Consider the following 17,520-nt stretch of genomic DNA (forward strand, 5'->3'; position numbering starts at 1 on the left):
AATGATTTAGTAATTATATTTTTGAAAGTGATTTTCAAATTACATTCTAAAACTAAATTATTTAAAGAATATTTAACATATTTTGAAACAAAATTTCAAAGAAAATAGTACAATCAATAAAAACAGGTTGTACAAAAGTAAAAACTTGCCTATGAATTTTGGAAAGTATGAAGAATCTTGAATCTCAATCATCTTTTAAAATAATAATCCATGAACGATCCTTATTTATTGATTGACCGGTTGGTACAAATGTAGTGGTACGCTTCATGTGTTCCCCACCGTAATTTATCACAAATGAATTGTCTAACAATTTTTTTGTAAAAAAAAATCAAATAATTGATTTTCCCTTTTAAAATTTAAATTTAAATTAATAATAATTGTGCAACGTATTGAAAATGTACTAATTTTTATAAATATAAAATGATTTTTTATTGATTAAACCATGTTTGAATTGAGTTTTGAATTTTGGGTGCATTTGTGGGTAGTTGTAGACTAAACACAATGTATGCATTATTCAAATTCTCCAGCTGACAAATGAGAAGAAGAAAATGAATCTTATTTTGCTATCACTTCTTCTTTTGTTGTCCCAACATCATTTCCATTGCATTTTACATGTTATATGTAGACATACACGTTTTTCACACTTCTTTTAAATTGTAAGTAAGCAAGATTCATTGTATGATTGTCCAAAGTTATAAGTTTTCAATTTATCATGCTAGATTCATAATTTAATAAATTTTTATATTCTAATTCATTTGCTAATGACATATTTTCAAAGGAGGATTATGATCTATGTCAATACAAAAAGAGATGCTTTACAGATCCCAGCCATCAAATATATATCATAAATTTTTATTAAATAATACATTTTAATAAAATTAAATAGTAAGATTGAACACTGGACATCTCTTTCACATTTACCTATAGCCCACTAAAAATCACCTCACAACGTACCATATCTGACTACTCTTTCTTCTTGGGATGGTGATGAAGACCCTTCACACATCCATGTCAAACAATTAAATATCAGTGATATTCAATAGAAACAATGCATGCCTCCAAAGCTGAGCAATCAATTTCAATCACTCTTGTAATATGTGACCAAAATGTTGTTCCCTCGAGCTATAGACAAAACCTTTCTCAGTTGAATTGTCACTTTATCTTGCTTTGGATCCTTGTTAAGTAATATGATCAGCTTTTCATAAGATATATGACATGCCAATTAAAACAAGTCACTTTAACAAAGTTGGGATTAGAAACATTGAAAAAATGTTGAGAGGTAGCAAAAAGTGTTCAAACCTAGGGTTCATTTTTTAATAAATAATTTTTCATGTAATAAGGTTCAAAGAATTGGACCAAGGTTGAAAGTTGATGGATCTTTATAGCTGGGTCGTAAATTGACAAGTTGATGTATGTATCACTCACTGTTTATGGAAAATAATAGTCGTAGTTTGAATTTATTATTTTCATAAAAGTTATAGTTCTTATAAATGGATAAAATAAGTGTCAGAATTTAATATGAATATAATTTTTAAAATATTAAATATTTAATTTAGTTCTTAAAAAAATTCAACAAGCCTAATTTATTTTTAAAAAAAATATTAAATAATTTCTCAATATTAGAAGTATAAATATTTTATTTTTTTATTCATTAAATATAAAAATTAAAGCGTTTTATTAAATAATTTTTAAAAACTAAAATAATTACTTGTTTTTTACAAAAAAAAAATATCTTGGATAATTTTATTAGCTGGTTGCGTGTTTTCCTTTTCTTTTGCTGAGAATGGATGGTACTCTTTTTTTAATGAAAAAAGAAATTCAATTCTCTTACATCATCATATCTACCATCTGAATTTTACAATTATAACATTTAATTTAAGAAACGTACAGATTTTGGTATACAAGAAAAGAAATTGATTGAGGAAACGTAGAAAAAGGATGCAACAAAAATTCATTTGGTTATGAATATTTTTATTATTATTGATCATACTTAATATATTTTTTTAATATAATATATTATTATATTTTATATTATTAAATTTACTTTAAAAAACGTATTAAAGAGGAACAATAAATCATCATCACTGATTATAAATATTCTTTTATTGTTGATTATATTTAATATGCTTTAAAAAATAAATCGGAGAGAGAATGTAACATTTTAAAATATGTCATTTTGATTAAATATATAATCAAATATTTGTTTTCTATGGCTTGAATATTCATATTTTCTTCAATTACTTTTTAAGAGTGAATTGAATTAAAATTTTAATATAGTATCATAATTTATTTAATTTTAATGTTGGACACACTTAAATGTTTAATTTTACACATTGAATATTCATTCTGAAGTGTGAAATAGTATGTTAAGATGGGTTATATTGATTATAAATATAATAAAAATATTCAATGTAAAACTTAAATAATCTTCCTATTTTGAGTTGACTTTTGAAGTTAATTAAATTTAACTTTTTAATACAATAAATATTTTTTAATTATAAATATAAATATAAATATATTTTTGCATCTTATTAAAAAGTATTAAAAAGGATGGAGCACTATTATATTTTTGGTTAAAAAAAATGTTTTTAATTCTATAACTAATATCCTCACAGCATTAAAGCGTGTGGATTTTTCTACCTTAACTGATGATTTAGAATTCGAGCATTCAATAAGCAACTGTCTTAAACTTATAAAAAAAAATATTATTTAGCTAAAGAAAGATTACTCTGTCAAAAAAATCATTTATTTTATTAAACTTATTTTTAATAAATAATATTTTTTGAAAAAATATTATTTTACTAAATATGCATTAATTATGAAAAAAATTAATGATTAAAATAAGTTTTTATAATTAAATATGTTAATTAAAAATATATTTTAAAATCATTTACTTATTTAAAATTATATTTAATTGTAAAATAAAAAAAGTGTATTTAATTTTATATTTTAAAAACTTTGTTAAAAATAAAAAAAATAGCTTAATAACTTATAATCATTAAGTTAAATTTTTATCTATAATTAGAAAACCTTATCACTTTGAAAATAAACTTACTAAATACATAAAATTTTGTTTGTAATTGTAGAGAAACTTTAAAACTTAAAAAGAAAGCTCATATTGATCTCTCTCTCACACAAAAAAAAATCTTATCTAAAGTAACGTGTCTTCATAAGTGTGTACTTGCAAAGTGAGGTGCCACGTGTGGATTTCTTGTGCCACAGATGATGCAACACATGAGATCAAAATATGGTATTTTAAAAAATTATAAAAATATGAATTAAAAATTTGTCATAGATAACTTTTCGTGTAATTACTAATAAAAGAATAAAAAAATTAAGGATTTTAAAAATTGTCAATGATAATTTTTAAAATATTATAAAAAATTGTCAATAAAATTTTAAAAATTGAAAATCGTTAGTACCAATTTTTTAAAAAATAATAAAAAATTTTAAAATATAAAAAATGCCATAATAATTTATAGTTTTAACAATTCATATTTTTTATAATTTATTTAAAACATTATATCTTACTAACTTTTACATATAAAAAATTATTTTGAGATCTAAAACTACGTAATCTCGTCACACATATTTTTACACGTGTCTAAAATATGAACATGAAAAATTTTCTCAATATATACATAAAAAGTAAAATATTTAAAATATGATCTAAAACCATGTACTTTCGTTTACTAAGATTTTTATACGTATTTAAAATATTAATGTATAAGATAATTATTGAAAATGTTAATGTGTAAAGCAATTATTAATATATATATATATATATATATATATATATATTGTAATTTAAAATTATGTGATCTCAATCATTCACATTTTTACGCGTATCTAAAATATTAATATGTAAGGTAATTATTAGTTGGAACCATGCAGTGGTTTCTAAATGAAAAAATTTTCATATACATAAAAAAGTAAAATATTTAAAATGTGATCTAAAATTTAATAGGTTTGACCACTTATATTTTTATATGTATCTAAAATGTTAACATGTAAAATAATTATTGGTTGAGATTATGTTGTGGTCCCTAAATATGCAAATTTTTTTAATATATATATATATAAATAAAATATTTAAAATTTAATTCAAAATTACTTAATATCAACTACTTACATTTTTATACATATCTAAAATATTAAAGTGTAAGATAATTATTGGTTAGAACCAAGTGCTGGTCCCGAAAATGCAAAAATTTCCTAGTATATACATAAAATTAAGGTATTTAAACTAGTGACACTGCTCAGGTTGCTCAATAACCAAACCAAAATGGAAGTAACGGCATCAGCACCAACAACACCTTCAGCTAAAGTTTCAGCCATTTTCATATACCCAATTAAGTCATGCCGTGGAATTTCTGTTTCTCATGCTCCTCTCACTCCATATGGTACACAAATACATACCCACTTTTTTTTTTTTTTTTTTTTGCTTTTTATTCAATTTTTTCTTTTTTCTTTTTTGTTTCTAGTTGAATGTATATACTTTGTAATATTATTATGTGGCAGGATTTCGATGGGATAGACAATGGATGTTGGTGAATTCCTTAGGGAAGGCACTCACACAAAGAGTTGAGCCAAAGCTTGCTTTGGTTGAGGTTGAATTGCCACCTGATGCTTTTGTTGAAGATTGGGAACCTACACAAGATTCCTGCATTGGTAGATTACATTTTCTTGATCTATAATAAGCTTCTCATGCATATGATGATTTTTTGTTAGTTTCTTTATTATATGGATATGGATTGGCACCTGTGCTTCTTCTTTTTCTTCTTTTTAAGAAAAAAATATCAGAAATTATTAGTGAGTGTTTGGTTCAGCTTATTACATGCATACTGTGAGAAACTTCAGCCTCCTTGTTTTTACCAAAATATTCATAAAGAATCATCAAAATCTGTTATGAAGCAATGTGACACACTCATCTCTCTTAAAGGACCCTCAAAATATTGTTTGATCCAAGAGAAAGTAGATGTCTTTTGATGTAGGATAAGTGGCACCCTGTTGTTTCTTAACTTGATGTGCACAACACAGCCATGCCTTAGCTTGATGTGCACAACAAAGCTTGGTTTGATAGTGGAAAATATCAAATGAATCATCTTGGGAACTAGTTAGTTCACATTGGTTAAACCATTATAAGAAGATCTTATCTTGCACTCTCTCTCTATGCTTTTCGCATTGGTTTTCTGCATTCTGCATACGAGTTTGATGCTGGACCCTCTTGACTTGATTTACACGCTTTCTTGTGTGTGCTCCATTATTGTTTTTGGTATAATTGAACATGGACAAGGCTTAACTCAGTCCCAAATGCTTGCTCAAGAGGGAGGATTGTCCAAGTCTTTATAAGTAGTTATTTGACAATATTCATTGTTAACATGGGATCTTTTCTTTACATCCCCTCACATTCATGAGCGGACAACTAGAGAATGAACTTTACAACGTTGGACATTTATGGTTAACCCAAGTCGTTATAAGGAATACTTTCTGACCCCATATACTTGGCCAATACGGATGTCTTTGTGTGATCACTTTTTTTGCTTTCATTTGATATGTTATGGAGTTTTAACATGATTTGTAGTTTCAGTTTATGTGTTTTGTTCTGAATATGGTGTGTAAACTTTATTTCTCATTTGACAGATGCTTTCCCCGTGTTGTTAATTTTTAAACAAAAACACAGTAGTTGAAATGCTGACGAACTTCTGCTTTGCACATTCTTCATTATCACTTTTTTCCTTTCTTTAGTAACTGAATATAAAGTTTTACTTCATAACAGTGGTGAAAGCACCTGGGATGCAAACTCTCAAAATTTCTTTGAGTAAACAACAAAACGAAGTAGCAGATGGTGTCTCAGTATGGGAATGGACTGGGTCTGCCTGGGATGAGGGAGCTGAAGCATCACAGTGGTTCTCGGATTATATAGGAAAACCCTGTCGCCTGGTCCGCTTCAATACTGGTAGGTCTTTGAAAAATTATGAAACCTTGAGATAATGAGAACAACGAAAATATCTACATGTGTTACCTTAAACATGTAATGAATTGTTTAAGAAATATAACTGTTTTGAGAACATGTGAACATCGCTGGGATTAAATTTGGGCATTGTATATCAAAATGCATCGATTCATTATGATGAATACATGCTAAATCGTCTTGAACGCATATAGTAGTCAAGCATGATCCATGGAAATAAAACCAATTATGTTGTGAATGAGAGTTGGCCATTTTTAATATTCCTTTTCTGCTATGTTGTCTCTCTTCTTTTGGTTTTGAATGACAAGGCAGGCCAACCCGGTTATCTGTCACCAGCTCTGTGGCTGTTGTTGCTAGCAGCTGCTGTGGCTGGAGATAGATGTCCCGCCAGGCATGTTGCAACCACTGTGACCCCATCACCCATATTCAGGAAAGAAACTCTTTTGATATGCTTTTACTCTTAGTATCTTGACTGACAATGAGCATAACTTAACTATTGCATTTGCAGTCCCTACTTCCCGGGTTATGGTAAGACTAAAAGTTCAGACTTTCCACTCCTAACTCATGAACCCTTCCAACCTTGAACTCTTATTGTGTAAAATTGTTTAATGTAGTGTTGTGTTTTAATAATAATATATTTGAAACTTTAGATGATTCTTGGAGTCAATGAGAGTCACCGTTTTATGGTTAAGTAAGAATAAGGTTTTTCAGATAAATTTGTTTCTTCATTTATATATTATTGTTAATTTTTTGTTATACTAAACGTATGTTCTGACCAGTATAATATTTCAAAACCATGTAGTTACGATGAACCTTAATAGGCCTTGGAAAGTTTGTGAGAGGGTATAAGAGGCAGACTGAGACCCACTTGGCCTGAATTATCAGTGTTTGTTTAGTATTAGTGTCTTATATGTACATGATATGGAATGTTGTTGTCCATTGAACAGCTTTACGACCTGTTTGTTTCTGCGTTTTAGACTCCTTGGAACTCCATTTCATCAATTGCAAAGCATGTGTTTCCAAAAGGCAAATAATCAAACAGGATGATAATGTTTGTTGCGTGTTAAAGGAGACTCCTTGTTAGGGAGAAACTCTGTGTTAGTGTATATCTTGTATGGGAAATTTGGCTTAAAAACCAGATTATTTCCAGTAATACATACATAATAAAATGTGTTTACTCTTGAGTTGAACAAACCTCTTCAATGTTTCCAAATGCAGCTTCTGAAACTAGACCAGTGGATCCTGATTATGCTAAGGGACAACAGCAGACCTTATTCACTGATGGTTATCAATTCCTACTTGCTTCTCAGGTTAATCCAGCTGGAAAATGAAGTGTAACTTTTCTTATTTGCTGAATCTATACTCATTATTTGTCATTTATGATTTTCAGGAATCATTGGATGAACTAAACAATCAGCTGAAGGAGCCTGTACCTATTGATCGCTTTAGACCCAAGTATTGGTTTTTCAATGTGTATTGGTCTACTGCAATTATATTATTTTATAATCATTGTTATTTATTCAGACCAGAAGCTACTGAAATCTTAATGGATTGTTAAATCACATAATTGACATTTGGGTGACTCATTGTGCAGTATTCTTGTTGAAGGTTGTGAACCATTTTCTGAGGACATATGGACTGACATTAAGATAAACAGGTTTTCATTTTTCGGTGTCAAACTGTGCTACCGTTGTAAGGTGAAAAGTTCTACCTCGTAATTTCCTTTATGCTCTGTGTGTTTCTTTGTCTTCTCACTACACTATAATTGCATGTATTACACAGATATCTATCACATGGATAATATGCACATTTTAGTACACATGCAAATATACTTTTTCCTGTAATTTCTTGGTGCATGTTTGGAAACACGAAAATTTGAAGAGTAATTGCTTATTTTTCAGAACTTCTCTCAGGAAGCAAGCAAAAATAAGTAATTGTTGTTTCAAATTAAGATGAACCAACCATGCACATAGTCTTGTTTACTAACTGGGATGATTGATTCCATTTGTATGATCAGATACCTACAATCAATCAAGAGACTGCAAAAGCTGGACCTGAACCAAATATAACTCTATCGAAGTTTAGGTCAGGAAAAATCATAAGGCCAAATCACAATAATAAAGGCCGGGTGAGTCATCAAGCTTTGAATGAACATTCCTTTGGTTTAATGATGTGAAATGACATGTGAAGTGCTTCTACAGATCTACTTTGGCCAGAATTTGGTATGGAATTCGAAGGATTTGTCAGCTGAAGGGAATGGTAATATCATTGAGGTTGGAGATCCTGTGTATGTTCTCCGAAAGGTCTCTTCTGTTGTTGAAGCTGCTGCTTAAACAGAAACAGTGTGTAAAAACTATGTAGGGAATTGCTATTTGCATCACTTTTTTATTGTGATTTCAGGAATTTTATTTTTGGAAATAAATATGTTTAGAATTAATTTAACATTAAATTTCAGAAGTAATTTTTAAATGATTTTCGAAAGATATTAAACACATTAGTTTCATCAACTCGTGTATTCTATCAAAGAGCAGAGTGATTTGGGTCGCCAATTCCCTACGTTTGGGAAACATTCCAAACGTGGTATGGAACAGACTAGCAAATGCTTCGTAAGAAATCAAAAGTGATGAATTTTTATTAAAAAAATATTATCAATGCATCTACATTCGGCTTAGTATACTTCTTACCATAAAATAGTCCTTACTATTAATATATTCTCTTTTAATTTGAGTTGGTAAATATTTTATTTTTTTAATCAATTTTTTTAATATGTATTAAAGATTATATGATAAAAATTTTAAGTATAATAATTTTTTATTAAAATTATAAAATATTATAAAACTTCCTTTCATTAAATGTTATAATTTTAAAAAAAATATTATTTATTAGTTTTTTATTGTCTCTTCAGACCTATGTTAACGATTTATTTTTTATGTCTAGTTAACAATTATATCCTAATGTCATCAAATAACTCAAGTAATAATGAAGGGTGTGTTTGATAATATTAGTGGATAGATAAGTTCAAAGCTAAAAAATAAAAGTTAAAAATGTAGTTATCGAAATTGAAATTATTTCATAAAATTAGTTGTAAAATTAATTAATTAATATAAAAATAGAAGTTATATATTTTAAAATATTTTTTATCAAAATGAGATAGCAGATGCATTGAACCATATAAAATAGAGGTGAAGGTACTTTGAAGAGAGGGATTGAGTATTGCTGGTGTGACCAGATGATGTAAAGGTTAATCCGCAGCAAACAATGGTGCGATTATCTTCTTATCTTGAATAGAGAGCAATTGTGATTGAGAGAGCGTGATAAGAGTAGTTTAAATATGTTAAACGGTAGCAGAATTTTTAAAAATTAAACGGGTACGTCCTCACAACAAGTAGAGGCAATGAATGCAATTTGAAGAAAATTTGCTCATCAATGAAAAATGTTACTTAGTTTACAGAAACCCTTTGTAGATTGCTAGCCTTCAGTAGATGCCTTACTCTGCCGTACCAACTCAACAGCGATAGCCTTTGGTTCAACTCTTCCAAGTCAAGGCCCTGTTCTGTAATTATCCGCTAATAATTGATAATCAAATTGAAATCCTGTCAGATAGTATAATATAAGATGACAAAATAAATATTTATATGTTACTAAGTTTTGAACAAAAGAGGAAATTATAAAGCAGGACAAATAAATAGCAGTCTTGACACAATTAAACGAACAAGATAAAAGCAGAGAAAACCCCATTAATCCATGACGAAGAAGTGATGAAAAAAGGGATACGAATTCCGGGGTAAAGAATGTGCATGTCATTCATTACTTGAAGAAGAGTATATCATTACCAATATATTAACATTAATTAATAAAAGATCAAACCAATTTAATCAACAAAAGACAATGTTTTGATAGAGGATTCAATGTACTAAGTAACAGATCCAGAAGTTATCAGGAAATTATGTTTTACATTTCTATTGCTTCCAGTTGAAGTGAGAGAAGTTTGTGAAATGAAAATTTAAGGCCATTGAGCATGGCTCATCAAAGAGACACCTAAAAAGGAACTAGCTAAAGATGGTTTTAGTTATTTTTGTCATATTTATTCCAATAACCCTTCCAATATTCATCCACTCGTACAAGCTTACCCTGGTTCAACACTGAAAATTTTGTTGCACTGGTCTAGTTGGATAAGAGAAGAACAAGAACCTAACAATAAGTGCAAAACAATAACCTAACATTCATCATACCTCTATCATGCTTCAAGGAATTAATAATGCGAATCAGAGCGTAAAAAGCCAAAAGCTATACATTAGATTAACAAAAAAGTTATTAGCAATCAAGAATGAAGTATCAACAAAAGGTTTCTTATTTCTGATTATACTACTGGAATAGAGGAAGTTTAAGAAACTTGATATATATATGAAATGATCGAATAAACAACAATTACTATCACTTTCGTTTTGGCATCATCACTCATAGCCCCACAATTTTCCCACTCAATTTAAATCTACAACTGTGATATTTAGGAGTTAACAAAATCAATTCTTGCATTTTCTAATGAAAAGCATACGTTCCAATAAAAATGTGTGATTTAAATTAATTTATACGTGTATATCAATTACATTCAATGCTTCAATCAATTTTATTAAAATCAAGGCTACTAAACTTTGAACCAAACGAGCACTAAGAAACTTGGATATTTTTTTAAACCCAGGGTGCCAGACAAATATAAAAGGAAAGGAGCAAGGAAAACAAGCAAATTACAAAGAAGAATAGATATGGCAGGGTCTGAGAGAGAGAAAACTATAATGAGAAAATCACCCTTTCATTCTTTGCCTTTGCACATAGAGACAAAGCAATGTATGGACTCCGCACATGCCCACAAAAGAAAATTACACTTCTGTATGTTGGCATCAGTAGCAATCCAGTTCACTAGTTCATCATCATTTACTTTCATTTGCCTTGCACAATTGCAATCTGTAAAATACTTGCAAGTTGTATAAAATTATTTACTGGCCAAATTTTCAGACAGCATTTTAAGAAATTGTAACATGCATACACAATCAATAACCTTGACTGAGCCCAGTACAAATACACTTGACTATATGATAGTTGAGCACTTTACCGTTTTAAGATTCTGATCACCATCGTAAGTTGCATAACATTAATATTTTGAATGGACAAAAGCAAGTGAGAGGTTTAGACAGCTGCAGTGGTTAAATGGTGCGATAATCATTTGTCACCTGTTTGGCTCACACCAACATCTCCGCGCACACAAAATGAAATTAGGATAAGGAAAATTATGTATCTGGCGTGTATCATTGTATCTGCCTTCTGGAAGTTTGAGGCATTATGCATTTATGCTTGAGGACCTTGATAAAGAATCCCTGTATCCAGAGTTTTTAAGGTTCAAGGAAATTGTAATTGAATAGCATGTCTTACAAGATATCAGCAATATAGCCTGCTCCAACATTCATTAATGGCTGTTCGAACATTCTTAGGTTTGCAGAGCTGTTGAACAACTATTGCCCAAGTAGATGCTTTGGGCAGTAAAAATTTACGTAACATCACTTCTATAATTTTGGAAGCACCTATTGTTCTCTGTCGCTTAGCTAACCGAACTACAAGCTCATCTAGAAACTCCCTCCCATCTTGAGGTGGATTCATATTTTCTCTTAAAATTTTCAAGAAAATGTCACATGTAATAAAATCAGGATCACAGCCTTGATCTAGCATAACATTTAGAATATCAATAGCGCGGGAGATGCTATTCTGCCCGCAAAAAGCATTTAAGAGTATGTTATATGTGATCACGTCTGGTTGTAACTCTGACTCCTGACAAAGCATCTGATTGAAAAGTTTTAGGCCACGTTCTACCAAGTTAGCATTACAAAAGCCATGAATCATTGAACTGTAAGCCACAACATCTAATTTAATTCCTCTACTCAGCATTTGCTTCCACACCATTAAGGCCTCCATAAGCTTCCCACCCTTGCACAGGCCATTAATGAGCACACTGTAACAAACCTCATTATGATCACAACTATTATATTCCATCTCTTTCCAAACAAGAATAGCTTTATGGCTATCACCTGCTTCAAAATAACCCCTCATTAGGGAGCTATAAGTGAAAGAATTGGGCAAATAACCTTTATTCTTCATCTCAAATAGTACCTCCCTTGCTTCATCTGGCTTCCCTTCTCGGCAAAGACCATCTATAAGAGCACTATACACTACAGTATTTGGTTCACATCCTTTTCCAACCATTTCCTTCCACAACTGCATTGCATGATTGAATTTTCCCTCCTTGAACAGACCACTGATAAGGGACGAGTATACATACTCGTTACCATGACGACCTCTCTCCTCCAAGGAGGCCAACACATGAGCCCCATCAGAAGCTCTACCATGCTTGACAAACCCATTAACAAGTGTTCCAAAAGTAACATCATTAGGCATGCACTTATTCGACACCATCTGATTCAAGAGACTCACCGCCTTGTCCAACTTACCCTTAAGGCACAACCCATGAACAAGTGCATTATAAGTCACTTCATTCGGAACACAACCCTTAAGAAACATATTATCAACCAGCTTGCCTGCACGTGCCAAGTCACCCTTCTTACACAGTGCACTGATCAACACATTAAACGCAACAGGGTTAGGAAACGTGCCTTCAATCTGCATTTCATCCAACAATGAAACAGCCTCATCAATTCTACCCTCATTGCACAGACCATGCATCAATGTAGAGTATGTATAAGTATCAGGAGCACAATTCCTTAGAGGCATCTCTCTAAAAACTTCAATAGCTTTGTCAACCAAACCAAGCTTACACATGGCCTTAATCACCAAGTTAAAAGTGAGTGCATTTGGGTGTATGTTCAAACTCTTGGATGCAGTAACACGAGAATAAAACTCCAAAGCACGATTGAAAAGACGCTCTTCAATAATCACATTGAGAACAGAATTGAAGGATTTCACAGTTTGCCTACACTGAAACTCACACCCCATTCTGTGGAACAAGTTCACAGCTTTTTCAGGTAAATGGGCTTTCCCATAAGCCTTGAACATGATGATGAAATTTTTCTCAATAAAAACTCTTCTTTCACGCTTCATTTGATCCAGAACCTCTTCCAAGGACTCAAAATCAAAAGAAGAGGCGTAATTCTCAATGAGGGAGTAGAAAGATAAATCACCCAATTTGTAAGAACCCATTTTGGTACCTGATTTGAAGATTTGAGGTGAAAGGGGTTGATGGGCATCGGAAGCAGAAGAGTAAGAGGAAAGTGTTAGGGTTTGGGAGAAACCCAGATGGAGAGTTGTTCGAAGAGAGAGTGTGAGAAGCCTAATCGGAGAGGTAGAGCACTTTGGCATGGAATAGCATGGATCGACCCAAAAAGGTGGAGTTTGGATTGGTTAAGGTAATGGCTACCTCAGCGAGTGGAGTTTATAGTTCTGAGAATGTTGTTGTTATCGTCTTGTCGGAGACGATTAGTTATGTTGTCTTCTCAAGTTCGTGCTTTTTCATTGCTGAAAGGGTCAAATTTCCATTGAAACATGTAGTGCTACTCTATCGAATTGTGGTGGTGGCACTGCTAGATGATTAAGGTTTTTTTTTTTTTTTTTTTTTTTTTGGTGTGTGTGGATGTGTGTATTTTGGAAAAAATGAATTTTAAGTAAATTGATAATTTTGTTAGGGTAAATATGCTATTAATTTGATAATATACATGAAAAATTCTGGAGATTAAAACAAGAAAAATAATACATTATTAAGGAATAAATTGTACGTTTATTTTATTTAAAGATTCGGATAATTCTTTTGGATAAATTGTTATTTTTTTTTATTATGTGATGTTCAAATCACATTATTTTAAAAATCAAATAGTATTCCCGTCATTTAAGAGATAAATCGATGATAATGTGCACGCTTTTTTTCATTATAAACAATTTTGAAGTAGTGGTGAATAGTTATGTATAAATGATAAATCTCCTAATCTTTGTCTATTTGAGTATTTTCGTTATTATAATGGCTTGTTGGAGATTTTAGAAAGTTAAATTTAAGTTTTGAATTTCTAATGGGTAGGGGAGGTGGAATTCGGTATTAAGTACACTTCCTGTTCAAATACTATTCATGCATTTTATTACCAAGTGGCAGCAACTTGTTAATGATGCAGGAACATTTCTTACGGATGTTAACCAAGCATAAAGCTAAACATTGATATAGACATCCTTTTCATCAAACCTTGATCCACTTTCGGTTATTTATGTAGATTTGCATTTTTGCTAATTGTAGCACCCTGCATAATATATGTTTTATGTGCCATTAGAGAAAACGACTGCTGCGACTACTAAATAAATTAAGATCATTATGCTAATATATTTGTATTCAGTAATAAGACCCTTATTTATGCATTCAAGGACTAAAATAACACGTAGAATTACATGTAACTTGTGGAATTGGGTTCAAATTCTAGAGTACAACTATCTAAGGCCCTGCATTCTTTATGGTCTCTGTGTAGTCAACTTTAGATTGCATCTTTTCGTGTTGATGAGCCATATCATAGGTTGCATGGAGGCCAAAGAGAAAGTAGTAGATCAGCATTACCATGGTGCACACCCCAAATCTTATGAAGGCCTCAGATTCCAAAGACCCCATGAGGAAGATATTTGTTGCAATTGACATAGATGGCAACCATGGCACAAGAGGAACACCCCAAACTCTTGGCACCCTTTGCTGAGTCAAAAATAGTGACATCCCAAGAGTTGTAAGGAACCAAACAGGAATAGTCAGAGTGTATCCAAACCAACCATTAGGCCTAAGCCCCCAGTAAGCTGAAATTCCTGTTGAGGAAGCAATAATGAGCATCAAGGATATAACAAGCTTTAACAGGTTCTCTCTTGGTGTGACCCCTCTCACATAGTACCTCCTCACCAGAAGAGCAACAGATATCATCATGAACACAAAGAGTGTGCTCACTGATATCAAGCTTGATAACACATCCAAGCCAGAGAAAAAAGCTATGATGGCACTTGCAATGGTAATCAAGAGGGTAGCATTTATAGGGGTTCCTGTCTTTGGATGTACAAGAGCAAACCAAGGTGGGATCATGTGGGCACGTGCAATGTGAGTTATATAACGCGCCTGTGACAATCTAGCTACCAAAAGCACTGTGGTCATTCCTTTCAATGCACCAAAAGCTACCACATACTTTGCCCACTTCATTCCCACTTTCTGAAATGCAACTGAGAAAGCAGCACCTGTATCTATCTCTGTGTACTTCTGCATCATGCTAAGTGCAAGCGCCATTAAGCAATAAATCACTGTGATCATGGACATTGACCCAACCAAGCCTATCGGTATATCCCTTGATGGTTTTTTGGTTTCTTCAGCCATGGTTGCAATACTATCAAACCCCCCATATGCAAAATAAATAATTGCTGCAGCTTGAAACACCCCTTTAGCCCCATAAGGCATAAAAGGTGTCAAATTTGATGTGTCAGCATGAATAAACCCTGCAATGATCACAAATATAATAACAGCAGTGTTCACTGCAGATGCTATCCAATTGAGTATCGAAGTTTTCCTTGTGCTGATCATTGTAACCACTGCAGCAATAATAAGAACCGCAGAAGCTATAGGGTCCAGCAAATTGTACCCATCTTTGAGATTTGTCTTAATGCGCAGTGAATCCTTAGGACGGTTCAAAAGGTTTGTGAAGTAAGAAGTCCATGATCTTGCTACTGCAGCACTTCCAATAATGCTTTCAAGAAGAATGTTCCCAGCTGTGAGAAAAGCAACAAAATCTCCTAACTCAACTCGGAGATATGCAAATGACCCTCCAGCAGATGGAACTTCTACAGCAAATTCAGTGTAGCAGAAAACTGAAAGCATTGCTGAAAAGCCTGAAGCAACATAGGATAAGACAATTGCTGAGCCAGCATGGTTATGAGCTTCTTGACCAGTGAGCACAAAGATTCCAGCACCAATCACTGCACCAAAACCGAACCAAATGAGGTCCCACCAGTTGAGGCAACGTTTCATTTCATGTTCACTTTGTTTCCTTAGCTCTTCTGTCTCAGTGGTTTCATCTGATCTGCTGAAGAAACGGTCCTTGAACCTTGACCATGTTTGTGAAAGAGCAGAAACATAGTTGTTCCAGCTTTCAAAGGACTCTTCTGGTAAGAAATCTTGTTTGCTAAATCTCCAATAACTTTTCTGTGGTTCAGCCTCATCCATGCCTCTTTTGGACCCCATTCAAAAACTCTGTATTTCCTAAGGCGGATATGAAAGTGAATGACAGGTTAGGACACAAGCAGATATCTTATTTTCAAGTAAAGAATTGGTCCTTCCAAGTGTCTTAAATTATCTTGTCAGTTAGTGTGGAATTTACGACCCTCCTCAAGATGAATGAAACAAGGATATAAATTAAAAAAAAAAGAATAAAAATGATATATCTTTTGGATGAATAAAAATAAAAATATTTTCACTTGTTTGAAGGACTGAAAAAGAAATAAATAGATAAATAAAAAAATTATAACACTTAAAAAGAAATTTAACTAAGAAATTGAAAATTTGTATAATATTTTGTATCTTAATATGAGTTTGGTATTTAAAAATTGAAGAAAACAAAACTTTAAAAAAATAATTTAATCTTAATGTGGTATTCTCGATTAATTTGTCTACTAAGACAGATATTCTAGAGTTTATCAATTTTCATCCTAATTAAGAATTAACGGTGATTTATATTTAAATCAATGGTATATTTTTATCTTTCAATGTGGATGGTGTCAGTGTAGGATGTCCATTTGGGGGCACTTGATGATTTGAAAACTCGACTGATTCTCATCATTCCCTGTCCCATGGAGCATGCAATTTTCAAAAACAAAAAAGTCAACAAACACACCATTGAAGACTATGAACATCGACGTGGTTGTCTTTGTATGAGAGCAACACTTTCAATCCTATCACACCATTGTACGTCTTGGTTGTCTTTGTATGGGAGCAACACTTTCAAAACATAACCCCCGGCAAGTTCACTAACTTGTATTTTCATATGAAATATACGTATTTGACATATTTGTATTTACTTAAATTTGAAGTTAAGATCACAAATTAAGTTAAATTTTAATGTTTAAATAATTTACCTTTACACTCCAACTCCTTTAATAAAAGACCTTTAAAAAAAATCATATCATAATCACTTGAATATTAATATTTTTTAAAAAGAAGTAAACGTTACCTCAAATGATGGGAAATAATATAAGAAGAAGAAAGTATTAATATTTGTTTATATTGTGTTGGTTATCAATTTATATTTACTATACATGCTGTGTTTCTATTTTATCATCGCCAAAGGCAAGAATAATCAAAGATAGATGTCATTGTGTGAAGATAAATTGTTTGATTGTTTTAAACGCACGCACGTTGATTTTTGACCTTAAAACCAAATCAGACTAAAAGCAAGAGGAGGAAAAATTATAGTTCTTACATGTGATTGAAAATTGTATGTTAAATTTTATTATAAGCTCGGTTTTAGGATAAAATTTTCTAAATATAA

General features: G+C 31.5%; 3 protein-coding genes across 8 annotated transcripts; 1 reads left to right on the plus strand and 2 right to left on the minus strand.

Annotated features, from left to right (window-relative positions):
• Positions 1 to 4,257: 4,257 nt before the first annotated feature.
• On the plus strand, positions 4,258 to 8,476 carry LOC113864636 (mitochondrial amidoxime reducing component 2-like). Of its 2 annotated transcripts, XM_027498588.1 has the most exons (8): positions 4,258 to 4,403; positions 4,522 to 4,671; positions 5,780 to 5,959; positions 7,193 to 7,284; positions 7,365 to 7,429; positions 7,569 to 7,671; positions 7,992 to 8,102; positions 8,176 to 8,476. In XM_027498588.1, exons 1-8 carry the CDS (start codon positions 4,286 to 4,288, stop codon positions 8,305 to 8,307), a joined length of 951 nt encoding a protein of 316 aa, XP_027354389.1. In that variant the 5' UTR covers positions 4,258 to 4,285; the 3' UTR covers positions 8,308 to 8,476. The 2 variants fall into 2 exon arrangements, with proteins under 2 accessions (XP_027354389.1, XP_027354399.1); XM_027498598.1 differs by lacking the exon at positions 7,992 to 8,102 and having other exon boundaries at positions 4,260 to 4,403; positions 8,176 to 8,366.
• A 782-nt stretch (positions 8,477 to 9,258) lies between these two features.
• LOC113872886 (pentatricopeptide repeat-containing protein At4g20090) lies at positions 9,259 to 13,542 on the minus strand. Of its 5 annotated transcripts, none has more exons than XR_003505921.1 (3): positions 11,085 to 13,542; positions 10,781 to 10,936; positions 9,259 to 9,540 (listed from the first exon to the last, which is right to left on the minus strand). XR_003505921.1 is itself a non-coding variant. In XM_027510765.1 (1 exon), exon 1 carries the CDS (start codon positions 13,334 to 13,336, stop codon positions 11,408 to 11,410), a length of 1,929 nt encoding a protein of 642 aa, XP_027366566.1. In that variant the 5' UTR covers positions 13,337 to 13,542; the 3' UTR covers positions 9,280 to 11,407. The 5 variants fall into 5 exon arrangements, 1 of the variants encoding a protein (XP_027366566.1); XR_003505922.1 differs by having other exon boundaries at positions 9,299 to 9,527; XR_003505920.1 differs by having other exon boundaries at positions 9,299 to 9,567.
• A 63-nt stretch (positions 13,543 to 13,605) lies between these two features.
• On the minus strand, positions 13,606 to 16,985 carry LOC113873342 (cationic amino acid transporter 5). Its single transcript, XM_027511424.1, has one exon. It carries the CDS (start codon positions 16,215 to 16,217, stop codon positions 14,448 to 14,450), a length of 1,770 nt encoding a protein of 589 aa, XP_027367225.1. The 5' UTR covers positions 16,218 to 16,985; the 3' UTR covers positions 13,606 to 14,447.
• Positions 16,986 to 17,520: the final 535 nt, after the last annotated feature.

The sequence above is a fragment of the Abrus precatorius genome, unplaced genomic scaffold (genome assembly GCF_003935025.1).
Source record: "Abrus precatorius isolate BTA unplaced genomic scaffold, Abrus_2018 Scaffold10, whole genome shotgun sequence".
In the NCBI taxonomy this organism is placed as follows: domain Eukaryota; kingdom Viridiplantae; phylum Streptophyta; class Magnoliopsida; order Fabales; family Fabaceae; genus Abrus; species Abrus precatorius.